At 41.0% G+C, this 19,280-nt stretch overlaps 1 protein-coding gene across 3 annotated transcripts in view; it reads right to left on the bottom strand.

Annotated features, from left to right (window-relative positions):
• LOC133377363 (cytosolic phospholipase A2 epsilon-like) overlaps window positions 1–19,280 on the bottom strand; it is a 56,681-nt gene that overhangs the window by 30,861 nt on the left and 6,540 nt on the right. For all 3 annotated transcript variants that reach the window (XM_061611321.1, XM_061611322.1, XM_061611323.1), the window contains exons 3-6: window positions 18,326–18,398; window positions 7,857–7,993; window positions 5,778–5,909; window positions 1,772–1,812 (exon numbers count right to left, since the gene is read on the bottom strand). In XM_061611321.1, coding sequence (XP_061467305.1) covers window positions 1,772–1,812; window positions 5,778–5,909; window positions 7,857–7,993; window positions 18,326–18,398 — 383 coding nt within the window. The remainder of the gene's footprint in view (window positions 1–1,771; window positions 1,813–5,777; window positions 5,910–7,856; window positions 7,994–18,325; window positions 18,399–19,280) is intronic.

The raw sequence follows: 19,280 nt of genomic DNA, 5'->3' as shown, positions 1-19,280 counted from the left end.
CCCCTTATGTTAAGCCCCCCTTTTCAAATCCACACACAGAAATGTCCAGAAGCCATTGTATAGCATACAAGCTGAAGGTTCTACAATGAGCTCTTAAACCAAAGTTGTCCATAAAGGTAACACCATTGCTGAGTCTATTGGCAGTCACTGCTCAACTGACCACTTCATTCACTGCATGGTGTGCAAGTGTGGTCATCTCAAAATATGCATACAGTAAAACAGATCCAGGTGAGGTACACATAATGAGCAACATGCAGCTTGTACAGTTTTCCCACATGGAAGTATTATTTGAACAAAAGATTTGGAACAGCTCTGAGACATAGACATACACACACACAACATCTCACAAAGCTCCCAAGACTACATTCCTTGCAATTAATTTTTTTTTTTTAATAAACAACAGCACACATCTCTAAATATTTTCAGGCCACTTCCTTGTATGCATTTTCAAGGCATGAAGAGTGAAACGTAAGGAGAATATAAATGGGTTCAGGTTTTGGTCTCTTATATAGCTGAAAGACATTTGTGGGAAAAGCTTTCATGAATATAATCTTAACTTGAATTTGTTTGCAAAACACCAGATTTATAGTCTAAAAACCAATTTCGAACGCTCCCAGAATCAGTGCATTGGCTGCACTAGTTGCTCATCTTATCACACTGAGATCTGTTCGCTGCTCTAGGAGTCTTTTTTTTAAAAAAGTGCTATAAATAAATAAGACAACCACTATATAGCAAGTCTATCAGACCCAAGAATGATGCCTGATAGTGAACATACCAATCCAAACAGAGTTAAGCACACACACAGGGGCAAAGATTGAGGCTAGCACAGAGCTAATGTACAGCTTCACACCCTTTCAGCCTTTCATGTGAATGACACGGGTTCTTTATTTGCAATTTGGAATAAAGAAGAAAAATAAGGAACTCTGGGTGAATGCATACCAAAGGTCCACCACATTATTATGCTAAACTTTATTAGACGAGTTTCAAAATTTGGAATTTGAATTTTTGAAATCTGCCATATTTTGAATTAGCTAGACTTTTTTTCTAGCTCTCGTCACAGGGTTTTTGTCCCATGATGTACTCACAATCAGCTGAAATGTTGATGATCAAAAAAATGGAAATGGACTGCCTTCAAGTCGATCCAGATTTATGGCGACCCTATGAATAGGGTTTTCACGGTAAGCAGTATTCAGAGGGGGTTTATCATTGCCTCCCTCTGAGGCTACTCCTCTCCAGCTGGTTAGGGCCTGCTCAGCTTGCCACAGCTGCACAATCCAGCCCCTTCCTTGTCTGCAACTGCCAGCTGGGGGCCAACTGGGCTCCTTGGGACTATGCAGCTTGCCCACGGCTGCACAGGTGGCAGGGCACGTAACTCCTGAGCCACTCACTGTGGGGGTGATCTTTAGCTGGCCCTTTACACCCAGGAGACACAACCGGGGATTTGAACTCACAGGCTCTGGACTCCCAGCCAGGCTCTCCTAATCATCCTGTCTCTTGTTTTTGCTTGACAATCCCACCACAGCTGTTTTCTGTCTCAAACAGACTCATCTGCAAATATAATCTCCAAGATTTCCCAGCCACTCATAAAGAACTGTGCTTACAGCAGGCCTGCCAGCCAGCCATCACAACCACAGTCTACCCAAGCAGGTGTGTTCCACACACACACCAGCCAAATAATTGTGGCCTCTGTATGCACGTGGATGTGATTCTGTAAACACCTTTTATTTTAACTAAATTATAGGGTCTCTGAAATATTAAGATATGTACTCACATGCACTGTAATGTGAACTCTACGTCCAGCTCTTCATGTGTCTAGAAAAAGTAAGGAAAAGAATTACTACTCCTTATACAAAATCTCTTTTGGCATTTTACCTGTCTACCAGCTCACAGGGTATCAAGATGTGCAATGTGGAGTCAAATAATTTTTCTGCATCATTATTATAAATGGATGCTAAGAAAGTGGTCAGAACCATTTTCAGTGTTTAGTTACTGTTTTCTATTTTAGCATCAGTGCCAACACCATTTGGATGCAATGGCCTTGGATACTTCATGAAAGGAGTCCTACTAATTTCTCTACTACCCTCTCCTCTTATGTCCATGAGGAAGCGATCAGAAGCTTCCACTTTCATTTTTAAACAACCCGGAGTTCCCCCCAACATCCAGACTTCTCCCCTGATGCACAAAAGAAGATAGAAAGGGGTAGCACACAAGCCTGAGGTGCAGGTAGTCTCATCACATAGTAGGAAATCATGGTTTCCCATTACATCCGAGCTCAGCTAATGAAAGTTGCATTTGTAAGTTCACAACAATATATCTGAACTAGTGGTGGGATACATTGGCCAGTGCCAGTTTGAGAGCATTCCACCTAACAGGTCAGTATTGATTCGAGTTTGTTCTTTGTCTGCTAGTGTTTTTAGTTGATCTGTTTTTTTTCCTCACAAAAATATTGATATTCTTATCTATAGTTTTAAAGGAAATATTGATATTTTGAAATGAAATATTGATAAATTAAAGGAAATAGCAATAAATTGAAGGAAATATCAATAAAAATATCAATAAAATATCAATATTTTAGAGGCTTTAAAAAAACTGTTTCCGAAAAAAGCCACAGAAAATTGCTACATAAAAATATAATCCACAGTGACAGAGAATAAGCGTATTCATGGAAAATTCAGTACCAAAGGCAAATTGGGTGGAATTCTAGCACATCCCTAATCTGAAGTAGAGATATGAAGACTCAGAAAAAAGCCAGAAAAGTTTGGAGAGAAACTGGTGTTTTTCCCCATTTTCTGTTTCCCCCCCCAGGCCTTCATATTTCTAATCTGAACACAATTCAATATTCCTTCCGTTCCAAAGATATATGCTTGGTAAAAGAGGATTCTAAAAGCAGTAAAGAGAAGTATCAAGTACGTCTCTTGCTTGTAACAATATGAAACTGTTGTTTTGTTTGGCAAGCTAACTCTAAAGGGTTTAAGCATTGGTGACTTGTTTATAGCTCCATATTTAATAATGAAAATAAGGTGACTAGACAACCCTAGACATATTGAGATTTCATTTTTCTCCATTGACAAGATACATAATTTCCAAGGCTAAAAGGCAAAATCTCTAGTTTCTACTTCACCCCTTTATAATTAAAACTTTATAGAGAAAGTTTAATTTTGAAAAGTTGTATAAGCAACAATTTGGCTGTCAACATTCAACATGAGCAAAATCAGCAGATAAATTTACTCCTTAAAACACATAGAGAAATGCCAACTTCCCAGGAGGATCCCTCCGCCTGTGCAGCCTCTGAGACGGCTCTCGTCTTGGATGAAACTTTTTCAGCTATAAATCCAGTCAGAAAAGTTTTTTTTTGACTGGGGATAATTTCTTCCGGATAAGGAAGAAACGTGAGATCTCCCACACAGCTCTGTTGTGATTGTTGGAGACTGGAATTCGTCAGAATTGTCTGTGAAAGAAGGTCTTCCAGCAGCTCGAACGGAGTGAGGATTTTTAGCTAGCTCAGCTGAACAAGTGATCCGGTTTTTTTTCTTAAAAAAAATACGGACTAACAGGCAAGCATTCTCCTGTCTACGATTATCACTTTCTTATCTATACAGCTAAAGAGATTTGTCAAAGGAACAGCAATTAAGATAACCTGAGTGAGTCAAAACTCCTTCTCTTTTACTCACGGAATTAAGGGGGAAGAAAATAAAAATAGCCTATCTTTTTGTTATTGCAAAAAGCTGACATGGAAAATAGCATTATAAAGATTACAACGAATGAGGGATTTCTGATTGGAAGAGATTTTTGATTTATAAGACTTTTGTGTAACATAAGTCTGGGACTATTTTTTCTGATCTACTTTTTTTTTTTACGAATCTGCTCACTCTTTCTGCTACTAGTTATTTGTACGCTGTGAACTAAAGCTGTTTTTGCACTTCTGGGCATTTAAGAGATAAGAGCTGTTTAGAGTGTGACGCCAGTTGGTTTGAAAGATTAACTCCTTCGTAACTGGATAAAGAAATAAACTGCTCTTTGCTTGGGACATTGAAAATTGAAGGGGTTTTGTTCCTTTGGCTTTAAGAATGACAATTAAGAAGACTATGGATGTACAAGAAGGGACTTTATCTTTAGACATGTTTCAGAAAATAATGAATGGGATTAAGTCAATAAAACAAGAACTGAGAAATAATAGTCAAGCGTTGAGAATTGAATTTGAAGAAATGAGACAGGAGCTGAAAGAAATTCAGGATTCTATGAGAAAGGAGAATAAAGATGGATCTGGAAAACCAAAAAAGGATGAAAGAGAAATTAAAGGCAAGGTTCAAGCTATGGAGATTGGATTAAATATGGACATGGAAGGGGATTTGGATTTCCTGGCTGTGATGGATCCTGGAGACAAATATTATGGTTTGGAACTCAGCGCTGTCCCTGAAGGAATTAAAGAGGTTGAAGATAAAGATATTATCGGTTCAAAAAAATTCCTGGACTGGAAGGATTTGATGGAACTTGAAATGGAGAAAGTTAACAGAATTAATCCTTGTTTTGTGTCAATGGAAAAATCCTCAAGAGATGTGCTAGTGTATCATGTAAAAAAGAGGAACAGAGATGTGGCTTTGCAACAATACTTCAGTGATACGTTCGGAATGGATGGCAAGAAAATATCTGTGATAAAGGAAATTCCTATCAGACTTTTATTATATGACTATGACAGCAAGATTATGGGGTGCGTAAAGATGGAAGATGGAATCAATACGGATAATGGAAGAAGAGCGATTTGAAATTACTGGACTTAGTAGACTTGATGAGTAGGATTAATTGACATGTTTATCTAGAAAAAAAAATTGATGGACATATATCTCAAGGATTGGAAACTTCTCTTTGACTTTTTGTGGAAGAAAAAAATGATATGATGTTAATGAGATTTGAAACCAATTAAGATAACCGCTGGAGGAGGGTGATTTTATAATATATTTAGAGTCAGGCTTGTTATATATTATAGATTTATAGCTGAACTAAGACAAATCGGAAGTCAATATTTTTTATGTTTTTTTCCTTTCTTTTTTTCTTTTTTTTATTGTATTAGTTGTTGATTTGTGTTTTGTCTTTTTGTATTGTTTTGGTTTTGGAAACTTGAATAAAGATTAATTGAAAAAAAAAAACACACACAGAGAAATGCCAAAATAAATGCCAAAATGGCTGAGATGTTTACACCATGTGTTTATTCTTATACCAGCAAAAGTGCCCAGGGAATTGTTTAAAAATAAATTCAGACCGTAACTGAAATAAAGTGGGGTATCTAATACAGGGTAAAATCCAGTGAGACGTTGAGCTGGTTCATATGTAGTGCTAAGCCATGGTTTAGGTTAGCACGTGTGAACTGGCTCATTGTACAACCATGCAAGGTCCCAGAGAGAATGAATTTGCTTGGCTCCTCCTCTGGTCCTGCTGCTGCTGTACTGCTATGAGCTAAGCCATGGTTTGGCATATCATGTCATTCAAACCCAGGATCATTCTAGACAAACCACAGCTGTAACCAAAATTTGTTCTTGATTTACAGTCCAAGGTTTGTCTGGAGGAGACAAACCATGAGCCCTGTTTCAGATAACACACTGCAACAAGCAGCAGGAACGGCGGATGAGCAAAGTGAGTACAATCTCTTCTCTGGGAGCCTGCACGTCCATACATTTGCACTAAGCCATGATTTGGCTTAGCATTACAACCAAACTGAGCAAGCATATCACAAACCTAGATTTGCATTTGTTTCACCATATATTTCCCATTTAATCACTCACTTCTGGATTCAGTTTGAAGCTCACACGACTAGTTTGTCCAGTTTGCAGTTTAGCGAGATCAAAGAGAACTGTGTAAAGGTGATCATCTTTGGTAAATGTATCTTCATCACAGATTTTTAGATTCAGAATATTCTAGTGATGGAAAGATATTGCGATAATAAATATTTTTAACAGTCTATATTTTGCATTTCAGAGAAATGAAGAATGGAAGATGCAGACTAGCATATGCAAGTTCCATTTGCTTAGGTACACAAAGGAAATAAATAAGGCAGCACTGAAGTAAATACTAGTTTGAACTTTAAAATCAAGCCCATCCATCTGACACCTCAGTCCTAAAACTCATTAGTCTTCTCCCATATGCTTGGTTTTAAAAACTCAATTCCAGATGTCATCCATTTGGGAAGTAAATTTGTCATCTGAATGGAGCAGGGCCTGTTTGTTGGCTGTTCCACAGACACACAACTCATTCACCTAGGGAATGTCACTTATGTTCTTTGCTGGTCTCTTTTCAGGGGCATGTAAAGATATTATTAGATATTTGGAAATTAGTGGGAGATTGCTATTTTTCTATTGCTTTTATGTAATTTGAAGTTATGCTTTTATATTTATAACAAATGCATTTGTTTGCATTTTACTTTGCGAGCATTGCTATTGAAAGACAGTCCAACTTATGTTACTTTTATTTAAAAGCATTTATAAACTGCTTAATATTTCAAAAATCTGTAATTTATAGATAAGTAAGAACTTCAGGTTTTCAGCTGAGCATTTTAGACATATTTATCAATATGTCTCAGTCAGCCAGCTAGGTTAATTTATAACAATAATTTATATGCCGCTCAACATATAAATTACGCTTCTAAGCAGCATGCAATGAGGTTACAAAAGAAATACAACTGAGATGAAACCAGTTAAGATTAACCATAAATCATAAATACTTACTTTAAAAAAATCTTCACCAAGCACCAAAGGTTCAACAGGGAGGAGGCCTGTCTGATCTCAGCCAGGAGGGAGTTCCCACAGAATTGGGTTCACAATATTAAACACACAACTTCTGGTAGATATGAGCTGTGCATTTGAGTCATGGGGGACCACTAACAGCGACTCTCCAGTGACTCTAAATGCATATCCAGTCCCAATCAGTGACTTGACTGAAATCAGTGGACTTAACTAACTTGTTGCTGCTGCTATTTGATTGCTCACCCATTGATTTCAATGAATCTACTCTGAGTATGACTTAAATGATTACCACCCTATGTGTTGGATGTTTTCTGCATGCTTCTTGGCCCAGCACTCATCATGTCATGTGCAGACCCATTAGATATATAGATCTACCAAAGAGATCCACACCCATAACACCCTATTGTACCTGCAGATTTTAATCCAGCAATAGGACCCATACATTGAAAGCTGCTGCCTCCGAATGGCCTTTCTCCTAGATCAGGCACACTACTTTTACACAAATCAAGGAACTTAAAGATCATTGGACAACCAGCAAAAAAGGAGAAAAGAAACAAAATGAATCAAATCTCTGAAGAACAAATAATATAAATTGTTTTAAGGAATTTGCGTTTCACTTATAATGTACTTGCCAGAAATTTAAGCTTGAAAAAAACAGTTGGACCTCTTAATTTTAATCAGCAGTGTTTCACACTTTTTGGATTCATCTTCTATGGGGAAAAGACCATATTTTACTCAGTAATTGTAAAGAAAATGCTTTTGGACACTAAACATTGGTCATTTAGGGTAGTATCCAGTTGGTTTCTTTGCAAAATGGGGAAGTGTGAACTGCTTCTATTCAGGCTTCCAGCCTGCAAGCCATGCCTTCTTTCAGGATACTCCATTCCATTACCCCTTTTGCCCCAATTATCCTTACCCCCCCTTCAATAGTCAGCATTCCATGCCTGCTGAGCATTTTCAGTCTTTATTACATTGTTTTGTGTTGAGGTCCCCTCACTTAGACTTGTAAAGAGATTTTTGTATTTCTGCAAACCTTGGAGTTCCCCAAAGCCTGCTAATCCCTCCCTCTTGTGTGTAGACATCACACTCCTGACAACATGGAAAACATATACAAGGTCTCACCTTTACACGGCTGTCAATCCTGTAGCAAAAGGCTTGATTCCACACTGGATCTTTAGTGTTGGGAACAGTTTTGGTCCGGACTTTTTCACTTGAAGCAGTTGGCAGCCATAGGCACACATAGCAATCAGATTCAGTAACTGTAGAATAAGATTTTAAATTATAACTAGAAATCTTCCAACACAGAGATTGGAACATTATTTAATCATAAGCAGAGAGAAAAACAGTGCTATATCCACAGCTAGCTCCATATGCATAAGAGCCAGGAGCTACAGGGAGACACGATTGTTGGAACAGAAGGGGGGGGGAATCGCTTCTCCCCATCCTGGAGTCTCGGTTCTCTACACTCTCTGCATCAGGAGTAGGGAACCCTTTTCAGCCTGAGGGCCATATTCCCTTCTGGACAACTTTCAAAGTGGGTGGGACCAAAGTCAAAAGTGGGCAGAGCAACAAATACACATTTTAACTGTGTACAGTGTTCACATGCTTTTGCACACCCCTCTCTATCCACCACCCAGACAAGCATTATCAGAGTTCAAGGACACATTCCAGACAGACAAAAACACTTGGGGTGCAAAGCAGAGCCAGTGAGGGATATGGGCTGGGGAAGTGCTGAGGGCCAGATAAAGAGGCCTGGAGGGCTGCATTCAGCCCCCTGGCCTGAGGTTCTCCACCTGTGCTCTACATGATATCAGAGAAGAGAGTAAACTACAATGTGATCTACAGAGCGCTGGCCTAGCTGCAACAGCCACAATCTCCATATCACAGCAGACAATGGAAAGGCCTGGAGTACAGGGAACTGTGAGGATAAAGTTAATCCAGCCACAACAAGTACTCTACAGCAGTGGGTGCCAAACTTTTTTTCCCCATGGACCAGCTGGAAATGCCTGATGGTCTTGGCAGACCACCTAATGATTTTTCTGCCTGTTGTAGAAATTATAATGTGCTGTGCTAGATGCTGCATGATATTTAATTGTATTTAATTGCTCTTACTTCTTATATTGCATTTTATTGTATTACAATTCACGTTCCATATAATTTAAATTGTAATATAACACAATAAATAAAAGAAGCAATAAAAATACAATTAAAAATCAATATGGATATTTAATGCGGACATGCCACAGACCACCTGAATGAGATTGTGGACTACTGGTGGTTCACAGACCACAGTTTGGGAATCTCTGTTTTAGACAATAGGCACACCCATTCCACCCAGCTTCCAAATAGCTCCCCCAGCAGAATTTGATTTTGAGCACTGCTCCTTGAAGGCTGGCTTGTCTGAATAAGCAGACTTCAGACTTTTTGTCTAGATTAGCAGCCAAAGGGGAGGGGGAGGGAAAGGAATAGTACCTTGCAGCAGAGAATAGCCTCTTTTCTAGGGTCTCCCCTGAAGCCCAGATGAGATAGTTCAAGACAGTCAAGCCTCCCTAGACAGGGCTACCCAGTGGCCCTTGAGCACCTAAAGCTACAGTGTTATTTTTAATGTAAAGTTTATTGGATTTTCTGTTTTACCAGTGGTGTCTGGTTCAAGGTGTTTCAGCACCTTGGACAGCTCCTTGAAAATTTGGACTAAAACCCGGAGCAGATTTTACTGCCCCACTGACATAGAGCCGCTATCCACCACTGTGTTTAACAATGGCGAACTCCATTCCCCCTCCACTCTGAAATGTTTTTCCCCACTCACCTCCCTCCTCACCCATCTTACTGATTAATGCAAGGTCAGCTGAAGATATTTTGCTGCTTCAGGCAAAGGGTAAGATCCAAGGCTAGTAACAGAGTTAGGAAGCTCTGAGAAGAGGATTTCAAACTGATAATCTGATAACACTGGGACAGTGAGCCCTCCTACTCTTTCATTTGTGTGGATGGTTCTTCTAATTTGTTTTACCTGTATTGTAATTGTATTTTGTATTTTCATTTTATATAAATCACCCTGCAAATTTGTACTGAAGGGCAGCAGGGGTACTAAATAATAACACTCTTTCCTTGGGAGAAAGGGGGGCATATTATTATCATTGTTATTAAACATAATCCGATGTCTCACTAACATAGCCATTCTTGTGATGTCTTAGGAAGGCAATAGCTTTAGGATATGGTAATTTGCAGTCTTACTACATGGGACAATTGCACACTGCATTAGAAATTGAAGGAAAACTCACCTTGCAGTGAAATTTATCCCAATGCAAGGATTTCCCCCGTCGCAATAGAACTCCCCATCCCCGTCTCCCAAAGCACACCCCATGTCCTCCCCAAATGTATTCTGAAGGGTTGGGGGGAGCCTGGGAGGGGGGAGCCCAGAACAGATTTAAGGGGCATAGGGTTGCAGGATTAGCAGGAAGAGGAGAGGGAGGGGAAGTTCTATTGCACAGCCAAAAGTCCTTGTCCTGACAAAACAAGATTGTTGAATACCAGTCATCTGCTTCAGATTTTTATTGTGCATGAACAGCATCCTGATTGCTCCCAGTTTGCTCTTCTCCTACTGTGAGTGAGAGAAAGAAACCAGGAAACTGCAATTAAACTTGGCTTCCTGTTATCTCCAAACCAAGGATTGTAGTTCATTGCTCCCAAACAAGCCTTGATCCATAAGCCAGCCTTCCCCCACCTGGTGCCCTCCAGATGTATTGGACAACAACTCCCATCATCTCCAGACAGCAATGCCATGTTCCCAATACTACCCAATGGGAGGGAGAGGAGAGCCACCCTCCCTTCACCACCATTGCTGCAGCTTACCTAGACAGGGGCAAGATGGTGGCAAGGTTGGGGCTGCATGAACATACTGGCAGGAGTGCCAGGTGGCTCCACCAATGCCTCCATGCAGCTCTGATCTTGCCAACACCACACCTTGCCCCGTCCCCATCCAAGTAGGCTGCAATGATGCTGGGATTGAGAGGGTAGCTCCACCACACTGGCCACTACTGTGTGCTCCCATCAGTCTCTGCATCACACATCTGTGCTAGCTAGGGCTGATGGGAATTGTAACCCAAAACATCTGAAGGACACCTGCTTAAGGAAAGTTGCCATAAGTCAACAACAAACTGACTTGTTAGGGAGCAACAAGCCACAATCCCGGGTTCACATCTGGCCTGACAGGAAGCCAAGCTCAATTGTGGCTTTCTAATCTATTTCTCCCACTCATGCCAGGGAGGAGCAAAATGAGAATGAAGAGGTAGCATGTGCCAGCATGCTGCTCGTGCACAGTAAAAAACACAATAAGACAGAAATCCTGGTTTATCATGAGGTGTGGACATATTAACCATTGTCTTTTGAACTCCAAAAGGGGAGAAAAAGAGACATGACTTAATTTGGGGGTGGGGGAGGTGGGGAGCAGGAATGAGGGACTAAAGGATGAAAACATTTTGTTCCAACTTGGAGTTAGTGAATGATCCAACTTGGAATTGTTCAAATCAGATCACATTCTCCTTTTTCCTGTGGGTAGCAGGATTAAAACTTCAAATGATTTATTTGGACCTTGTGTTGCTGACAAATAACACTCACAATAGGAGTCCCCATACAGCCATTTATGAAAGGACAAGGTGTAAGATGTTTCATATTCTTGTAATGCCAGGGAGAAGCAATTGTCTCATTCTTATGGTTAATAGTATGCAATTACATGAACCTATTAGGAGGAAACAAATTGTGATGGAATAACTGGGGCATGTCTCATGTTCCTAATAGCCATGAAGTATTCCGTCTGTTTCACAACATATCTGTCTATCCCTAAAATGAAAGGAAGTAGCAGAGATAATGGCCGCCACTTTTGAATGAGGAACATAACAGAAGATAATTTATTTTCCATATATAATAAATCCAATAAGATAAATCTTTCCATGAGGAACCATCTTTTGAAGATCCAGGGAGGGTTCATTAAAACTAAGGGTGCCTATTCCATGGTACCCTTTTCTCACAAATTTAAGAAATTTCTCATAAATTTAACAATTTTTTTAGAATAGAGTTTTTTTTAAGGACCCCCCTTGAAGGTTCATGGAAGTTGGTGGACAGTGCGGATTTCCTCTGTGAAGTGGTTACTGTGGTACGGAATAGGGATGTGAACAAACCACAAGATTCAGTTCAGATCCCAATTCAGTACTTCAGAAAACAGCTCAATTTGCTTTGAAACACTTTGGAGCTGCTCAGTTCAGTTTGGGGCCAAATAAAAATCCTGTTTCAGAAAAATGAAGCTTCATGCCTCCCTATTCATTATGACGTAGGAAAAAAATAAAAATTATAGCCTTTTCCCCCTTTTGACAAAATGTGATGAAATTTGCAGGCATAGTAGGTGCAGGCATAGTAGCCCCTCTTAAGTGGATAACATCTGACAAACTGAAACTACAGACAAAGGTCCAGAAGTTTTTGTGCTGGCCATCTTTAAAAAAAGATTTTTTTAAAAAAATTGTGATTTGAAAAAAAACAATTGGCAGAATAGGATAAAATTTGCAGGCATGTTAGCTTCTTCTGAGAGGATGATTCCTTCCAAACTTCAGAAGAATGCTGCAGAGGTTATAGTTTTTAGGTGGTTAAAAAGTATTCACTTAATCTCCAATGTTTTAAGGCCAATTTATATGAAAATACCATACATGAGAGAAGTGTCCCTAGGTAAAAAATCTGCCAAATTAAAGACTTATCAGTTCAGGGGGTTTTGTGCTAAATAAAGCTGATTGTTGGGGGGCTAAAAAGGATTTGTTTTCCTTCCTGTAGTTTTGTGGAAGGTGATTTTATTATGAAAATGGCATGCATCATAGAAGTACCCCTAGGAAAGTAAACGTTTCAGAAGGTTGGATGCAGGGGTAGGGTGTTTTGATGAATGAAAAATCCAGCTTCATGTTTATTCTATTTAAGTAGAACTAAAAATCACAGACACTAAGTGCAAAGCTGATTTCACAGGAATAGAAACGTGGCTATTTGGCACAGAGGCAGAAACTAGAATGCCCTGCATTTTCCAAGCAAACACCACCAGCAGAACTAGTAAAGAGCACAGAACACACAAGAACAAAATGATATATTATTTCATCACCCCTTCTCCAAAACACTGTGATTGGAGATACCAGTAAAATCATTCCCTCTGATTAGAAGCTACAGCTGTCATCTCAAGAGAGCTCTCCCTCCCCTTTCTTCTCAGCCAGTAATTTTCTTTATATGGCAAGCTTAACGAGAAATATTTCAATTTTTGCAGACACACAGAGATTTTTTAAATGTCCAAATTTCCAAATTGCCCTGAATTGCTTTGGAGGTCCCTGCTTCAGTTGAAGGCAGTTCAGAGAGGTCCTGTTTGAGCTAAGATAAGCCCTGAATCTGTCTGAAGCAACTTGCTTCGGTTCTTGATTCAGGATTTGTCCAAATCACATACACACCCCTAGTACAGAAAAATTATGAGTTATATGACCTGTAGTGCAACATGGGAACGAATAGCTAGTATTAGTATCATTTATATATACAGATGTTGTTCTTGTTTTTCTGCTGTCTGCTATTTTTGTATCTCCCTGTGTTCTAGCTCCAAGTGAGAAGGGATTATATTTAGATACAGTCCCCATACAGTCAAAATCTTGGGCTTCTGAATGCATTCGCACCTGCTTTCTCCACTCTTGATGCCCAAGTGTTCCATGTTCCTTTGTGAACAAGTCCTCCTTGGATACAAGTTGTACACAGAATCCCTCTCCTTCAGTTTAGAAATGTCAGATTCCAACCATGGGATAACGAAGTGCATAAAACCAAAACAGGAAATCAAGGGGATTGGAAGGGGCATGACTGAACGTTAGAACAAAACCATTCACATCCATAACAAGAAGTTCGGAAGTATGCTCAATATTTGAGAAATATTTCAAGGTAGTAATGCATGATCTAAGGGCGGTATAGAAATGGAAATAAATAAATAAATAAATAAATAAAATGATCTCTAACTTTTAATCAAAGACGACTACGTAGGAAGATGGATATTATAAGCCTTCGGCATCCTGATCCACAACTCCAACATACAGGCATCTCTAATGTAAGGGGGAAGAAATACACCACTGCAAACCCTAGCCAGTATACCATTACATGAATAATGTACACAGGTGCATAGGAAGCTGCCTTATAGCAGACCAATACTCCATCAAGCTCAGTATTGTCTACATTGACTCGCAGCAGCTCTCCAGGGCTTCAGACAGGAGTCCCTCCCAGCCCTACCTGGGGATGCTTGGGATTGAACCTGGACTTCGGCATGCAAAGCAATTGCTCTACCACTGAGCTACAGCCATACAAACCATAGAAGCAGTCCCCTAGAAGATCTCTCTGCCTTTGTTAGCTTCATGCAGAGTCATTATCATATGTGATTCTATCCCTCTCAAATGGGATATATATATTTCACATGTGTCAGTACACATTGTTTTTCCCTACTGTATCTTACAGAAGACCAGGGAGGTCCACTTTAACTTAGCCCATGCTCCTCTTTCATCATACATATGGCAGCAGGATCCTGAGAAATCACAGCAAGAAGAAAAGATGTTGCTCCTCCCTAGGATTTTGCTGTCCTCTACACAAGTGCAACCTTCTCTTGTTTATAGCCTCACTCTAGAGATAAGGGAACCCTTTGCAAACAATTCACAAAGATTGAATGCTCAGTTTACCAAAACAATCTTTCCTCAGGAATTTGCACGGGCATAATTTATTCTTTTTATTCATGACTTTAAAAAAATCCTTTGCAGCCAAGAACATTATGACAGACTGATTTACTATTCAGGACTGCAGCCAAATTCATGGTTTTGTCATCAGTGGCATCTCATTACTTCATTAACACCTACATTTGTGTAATCAGAGGTCTGGGAGAAGAATGTTCATTCCTCCTGACTTGTCAGCAGGCCCCTGCTGACTCTTCTACCAACTGGGTTTCTTCAAACACAGAAGAGTAAAAACCTTTGTCAGGGAAAGTCATATTTTTCTTCCTCTGCCATTCGGTTGGTTTAACATAGAGTAAAGGACCTTTTAAGCTTAGCCTTGGACAAAATTCCTAATCTTTACAGTGATAAATATGTGCTTATAATTATATTTTATTTGGCATTATGTTTTATATAAAAATTGGGTTGTTACATTAAACAGCAGCCATTCAAGGTGGAACATTCAGTACAGCCATACTTGTCATACTGAACTATGTTTCTTATCAGCAGCCTCCAATTATGTGGTTCAGGGGCAAGGAAACCCATAAAATATAACAGATGGCTTTCTCAAGTTTCCTTCTCTTGATTGCTTTTGTGAGCAATAGCTCTAATCAAAAACTTTTCTTTTACTGCTAAGTTTTAATTGGTGTCTTGTGTTATATTGTTGTTGATAGCTTTTTTATTTGGTTTATTTATTTATTTATTTATTTATTTAATTAAGCTTATATACCGCCCGACTAGCAACAGCTCTCTGGGCGGTGAACATTAAAAATACAATAAAAATAACACAAAACTGTACACAAAACTGTACAGTCTAAAATCAAAATATAATAATTTAGAATTAACAGGAATTAAAATGCCTCAGAGAAGAGAAAGGTTTTAACCTGGCGCCGAAAAGATGATAGTGTCGGCGCCAGGCGCACCTCCTTGGGGAGACCATTCCATAGTTAGGGGGCCACCACTGAGAAGGCCCTAGATCTTGTCACCACTCTCCGGGCTTCCCTATGAGTCGGAACCCGGAGGAGGGCCTTCGTAGTAGACCGTAGTGTACGGGCCGGTTCATATCGGGAGAGGCGTTCCGACAGATATCGTGGTCCCGCGTCGTATAAGGCTTTATAGGTAAGTACCAACACTTTGAATCTGGCCCGGAAGCATATTGGAAGCCAGTGCAAACAGGCTAGCACAGGTGTTATATGCTCAGAGCGCTTAGTTCTTGTTAGCAGTCTGGCCGCCGCATTTTGCACTAGCTGTAGCTTCCGAATCGTCTTCAAAGGTAGCCCTACGTAAAGCGCATTGCAGTAGTCCAGACGCGAGGTTACCATAGCATGTACCACTGATGAGAGGTCCTCCTTACTCAGATAGGGACGTAGCTGGGCTACCAACCGAAGTTGGTAGAACGCATTCCGGGCCACCGAGGCTACATGAGCCTCAAGTGTGAGGGAAGAGTCTAAGATGACTCCCAGACTACGCACCTGTTCCTTTAGGGGGAGTGTAACCCCATCCAGGACAGGGTATATATCCACCATCCGATCAGAGAAACCATCCACCAACAGCATCTCAGTCTTGTCAGGATTGAGTCTCAGTTTGTTAGTTCTCATCCAGTCCATTGTCGCTGCCAGGCAACGGTTCAGCACGTCGACTGCCTCACCTGAAGAAGATGTAAAGGAGAAGTAGAGCTGCGTGTCATCAGCATACTGATGGCAACGCACTCCAAAACTCCTGATGACCGCCCCCAGCGGCTTCATATAAATGTTAAAAAGCATGGGAGACAGAACCGAACCCTGCGGGACCCCACATTGGAGAACCCACGGTGTCCAGCAATGTTCCCCAAGCACTATCTTCTGGAGACGACCCGCTAAGTAGGAGCGGAACCACTGCCAAGCAGTGCCTCCAACTCCCAATTCCACAAGCCTCTCCAGAAGGATACCATGGTCGATGGTATCAAAAGCCGCTGAGAGGTCAAGGAGAATCAACAGAGTTACACTCCCTCTGTCTCTCTCCCGACATAGGTCATCAAACAGGGCGACCAAGGCAGTCTCAGTGCCAAAACCAGGCCTGAACCCCGATTGAAATGGATCTAGATAATCGGTTTCATCCAATAGCGCCTGGAGCTGGTCAGCAACCACACGTTCCAGGATCTTGCCCAGGAACGGAACATTGGCTACTGGTCTGTAGCTGCTGACATCCTCTGGGTCCAAGGAAGGTTTTTTCAGGAGTGGTCTCACTGCCGCCTCTTTCAGACAGCCAGGGACCACTCCCTCTCATAAAGAGGCATTAATCACTTCCTTGGCCCAGCCAACTGTTCCTTCCTTGCTAGTTTTAATTAGCCAAGAGGGGCAAGGATCCAGTACCGAAGTGGTCGCACGAACCTGTCCAAGCACCTTGTCCACGTCCTCGAACTGAACCAACTGAAACTCATCCAACAAAACATGACAAGACTGTGCTCCGGACACCTCAGTAGGATTAACTGCTATTAAATAGGAGTCTAAGTCCCGGCGAATGCATGAAATCTTATGCTGGAAGTGTTATTTTTTGTGAGTCACCTTGAGCCCTGTATGATAGAAAGGCAGGGTACAAATCCTCTTATCAATAAATTAAATACATAAGAGAAATGATGATGCCAAAAGTAGCACTTATGGGGGGAAAGGTGGACAGCAATTGGAGTTTGCAAGTCAAATTTGACCCATTGGCCTCTGTGTGTGCTAATATGCTCTCTAGAAAGGCATATCAGGAACTAGTAGCAGATCTCTGTGTTATTTACACTAGGAATGAAATCTTCCTGCTGTGGCTGATCCATCACTGATCTGCTACCCATCTGCCCTGTGCCCATCCACCCCCATATCACAGAGAAGGAGGAAGCAGGAGAGGAAGGGGGCCCAGGCAGAACAATAGAGCAGAGACCATGGCAACAAGCTCCCCAGCAGGGCCAGATTGCAGAGGAGGAAGAGAAGAATTAATCTGCTCAAGAATTAAGCGGATGTTTTGCCCATCCCTGCCTGCAGCCTGTAGCTTGCCCCATGGGGTGGCACCTCCTCTTTCCCCTCTACGGTCTGGCCCTGCTGAGAGAGGCTGTTGCCGCAGCCTTCACTCTATTGTTCCACCCGGGGAGGGGGATGTCTCCTGCCTCCCACTTCTCCGTGGTGTGCTGGTGGAAGGACATGGGAAGGATTCCTTCCCTAATCTTCATTGGATCAGCAAAGATTTCTAACTCCCAATTGTCTACCAATACCAAGAAAAGCAGTAGATCACTGCGTTCTGCAGGAGAATTTCTCCTGCAAGTTCCAAAGATCTCAGAAGCCTACTCCATAGTAACTCAGTTCAGGGCTTTCAATGTGGGTGTCCTATTTCTGTTGAGATATGGCAGCGGTCCACTATCTGCACTTTCCAGAAACAATTGGAGATTTTTTTTCTGATAAGCCTTCCCAGCTGCATGAATAGTTCTCTGCCATGAGCGTCTACTTGGTATTGTTTTTAGATTTATCTGCTGCTGTTTTCTGTGTTTTTAAGCTGTTTTTATTGCACATCACCTTGAAATAATTGTAGAAGGTAATTAATACAGCAGCAGCAGCAGCAGTAGCAACATTCTCCTAAATCGTGTTGCTTGGGGGGAGGGAACCAGAAATGATTTTTTCTGTGAAAGGACTTGTGAGCTTGATTCCTGGGTTGAGCACGTACTCAGAGGCATCCTGCTCCCTAATTCTGCCCAGCTGAGCCACTATTTTGTACCTGGCTCTGGTTGGTGAGCATCAAGATTCTAGTAAAACACAAAGTAGGTCCCACAAGTCTGAAGTCTGTCCACCCCTGCTCTAGAAGAATGGAATATATGATAACAGAGATACTCACAAATATCTGCTTTCTGGAGATTTCTGGCTCTCATTATCCTTACTGTGAGAAGTCTGAAAGGTGTTGCTTCTCTCTGCCAATACAAAAAAAGCAAATGAATAAACATCAATGTTTGAGTGTGTTCATAGGGACATACATATACAAATCGGATGGAAAAGGAATGGTATAACATAAGGGAAGAAAGGTTTGGTTTGTGCAATTTGGCAATTTCTGGCTTACTCGATGTGGTTCTAAATAAAACAAAACAAAATCTTCCCGATTAAATATTGCATAATTTAGAAAAGTGATGAGGAGTTTGAAAAATGATGAGACATTTATAGATGCAAGCTTCATCATCCCTAGCAGGAAATGATGCTCCGTGTGTAATTTCCAATGGAGGAGCCTTATGAGACTTCTCTTTGGTAGTGAGTCCTCCCCATCACTTCCCCAAGGTGAGGCTTCCCATCCCCCCAACTGGGAAGGTAGCAAAAATCACACTTTACCCATTTTGGCTTTTCAAGCATTTTAATCAAATTCTCAAAAATCCCGTGAGGGTTTTTAAGAGTTTGGTGAAAAGTCCAAATGGTTTGGGGGCCAAGCTTGAGGGAGGGGGCTTGAACGTCACTAGATACCTTACTCTTAGAGCTAGCACATGCTACTGTGTCTTCAGTTACAGGTCTTCATATGCAGCAATAAGGGTCATGCATGCAACTGAACATGGGAAATAGAATTGTCAGAAGTCTCTGTTCTGAAAACAGTCATGTAAAAGTTGGAAGGTAGGATGTGCTTCAGTCAAACCTACAGAAAGTTTTTCATTGTTGTCAAGAGTGTCACCATCTCCTTGGCAATATATGCATAGCCCTAATCCAGCAAAGGATGCCACCATTCAACCCTGGTTATTGCATGCAGGGGGGGGGTCTCCTCTTTCCCATGTGCAGTGCTCACATTAATGCAAAGTGTGATGGGCACGTGGAAT

Source organism: Rhineura floridana, chromosome 2 (genome assembly GCF_030035675.1).
Source record: "Rhineura floridana isolate rRhiFlo1 chromosome 2, rRhiFlo1.hap2, whole genome shotgun sequence".
NCBI lineage: Eukaryota > Metazoa > Chordata > Lepidosauria > Squamata > Rhineuridae > Rhineura > Rhineura floridana.
This window is presented reverse-complemented; position numbering and strand designations above follow the sequence as displayed.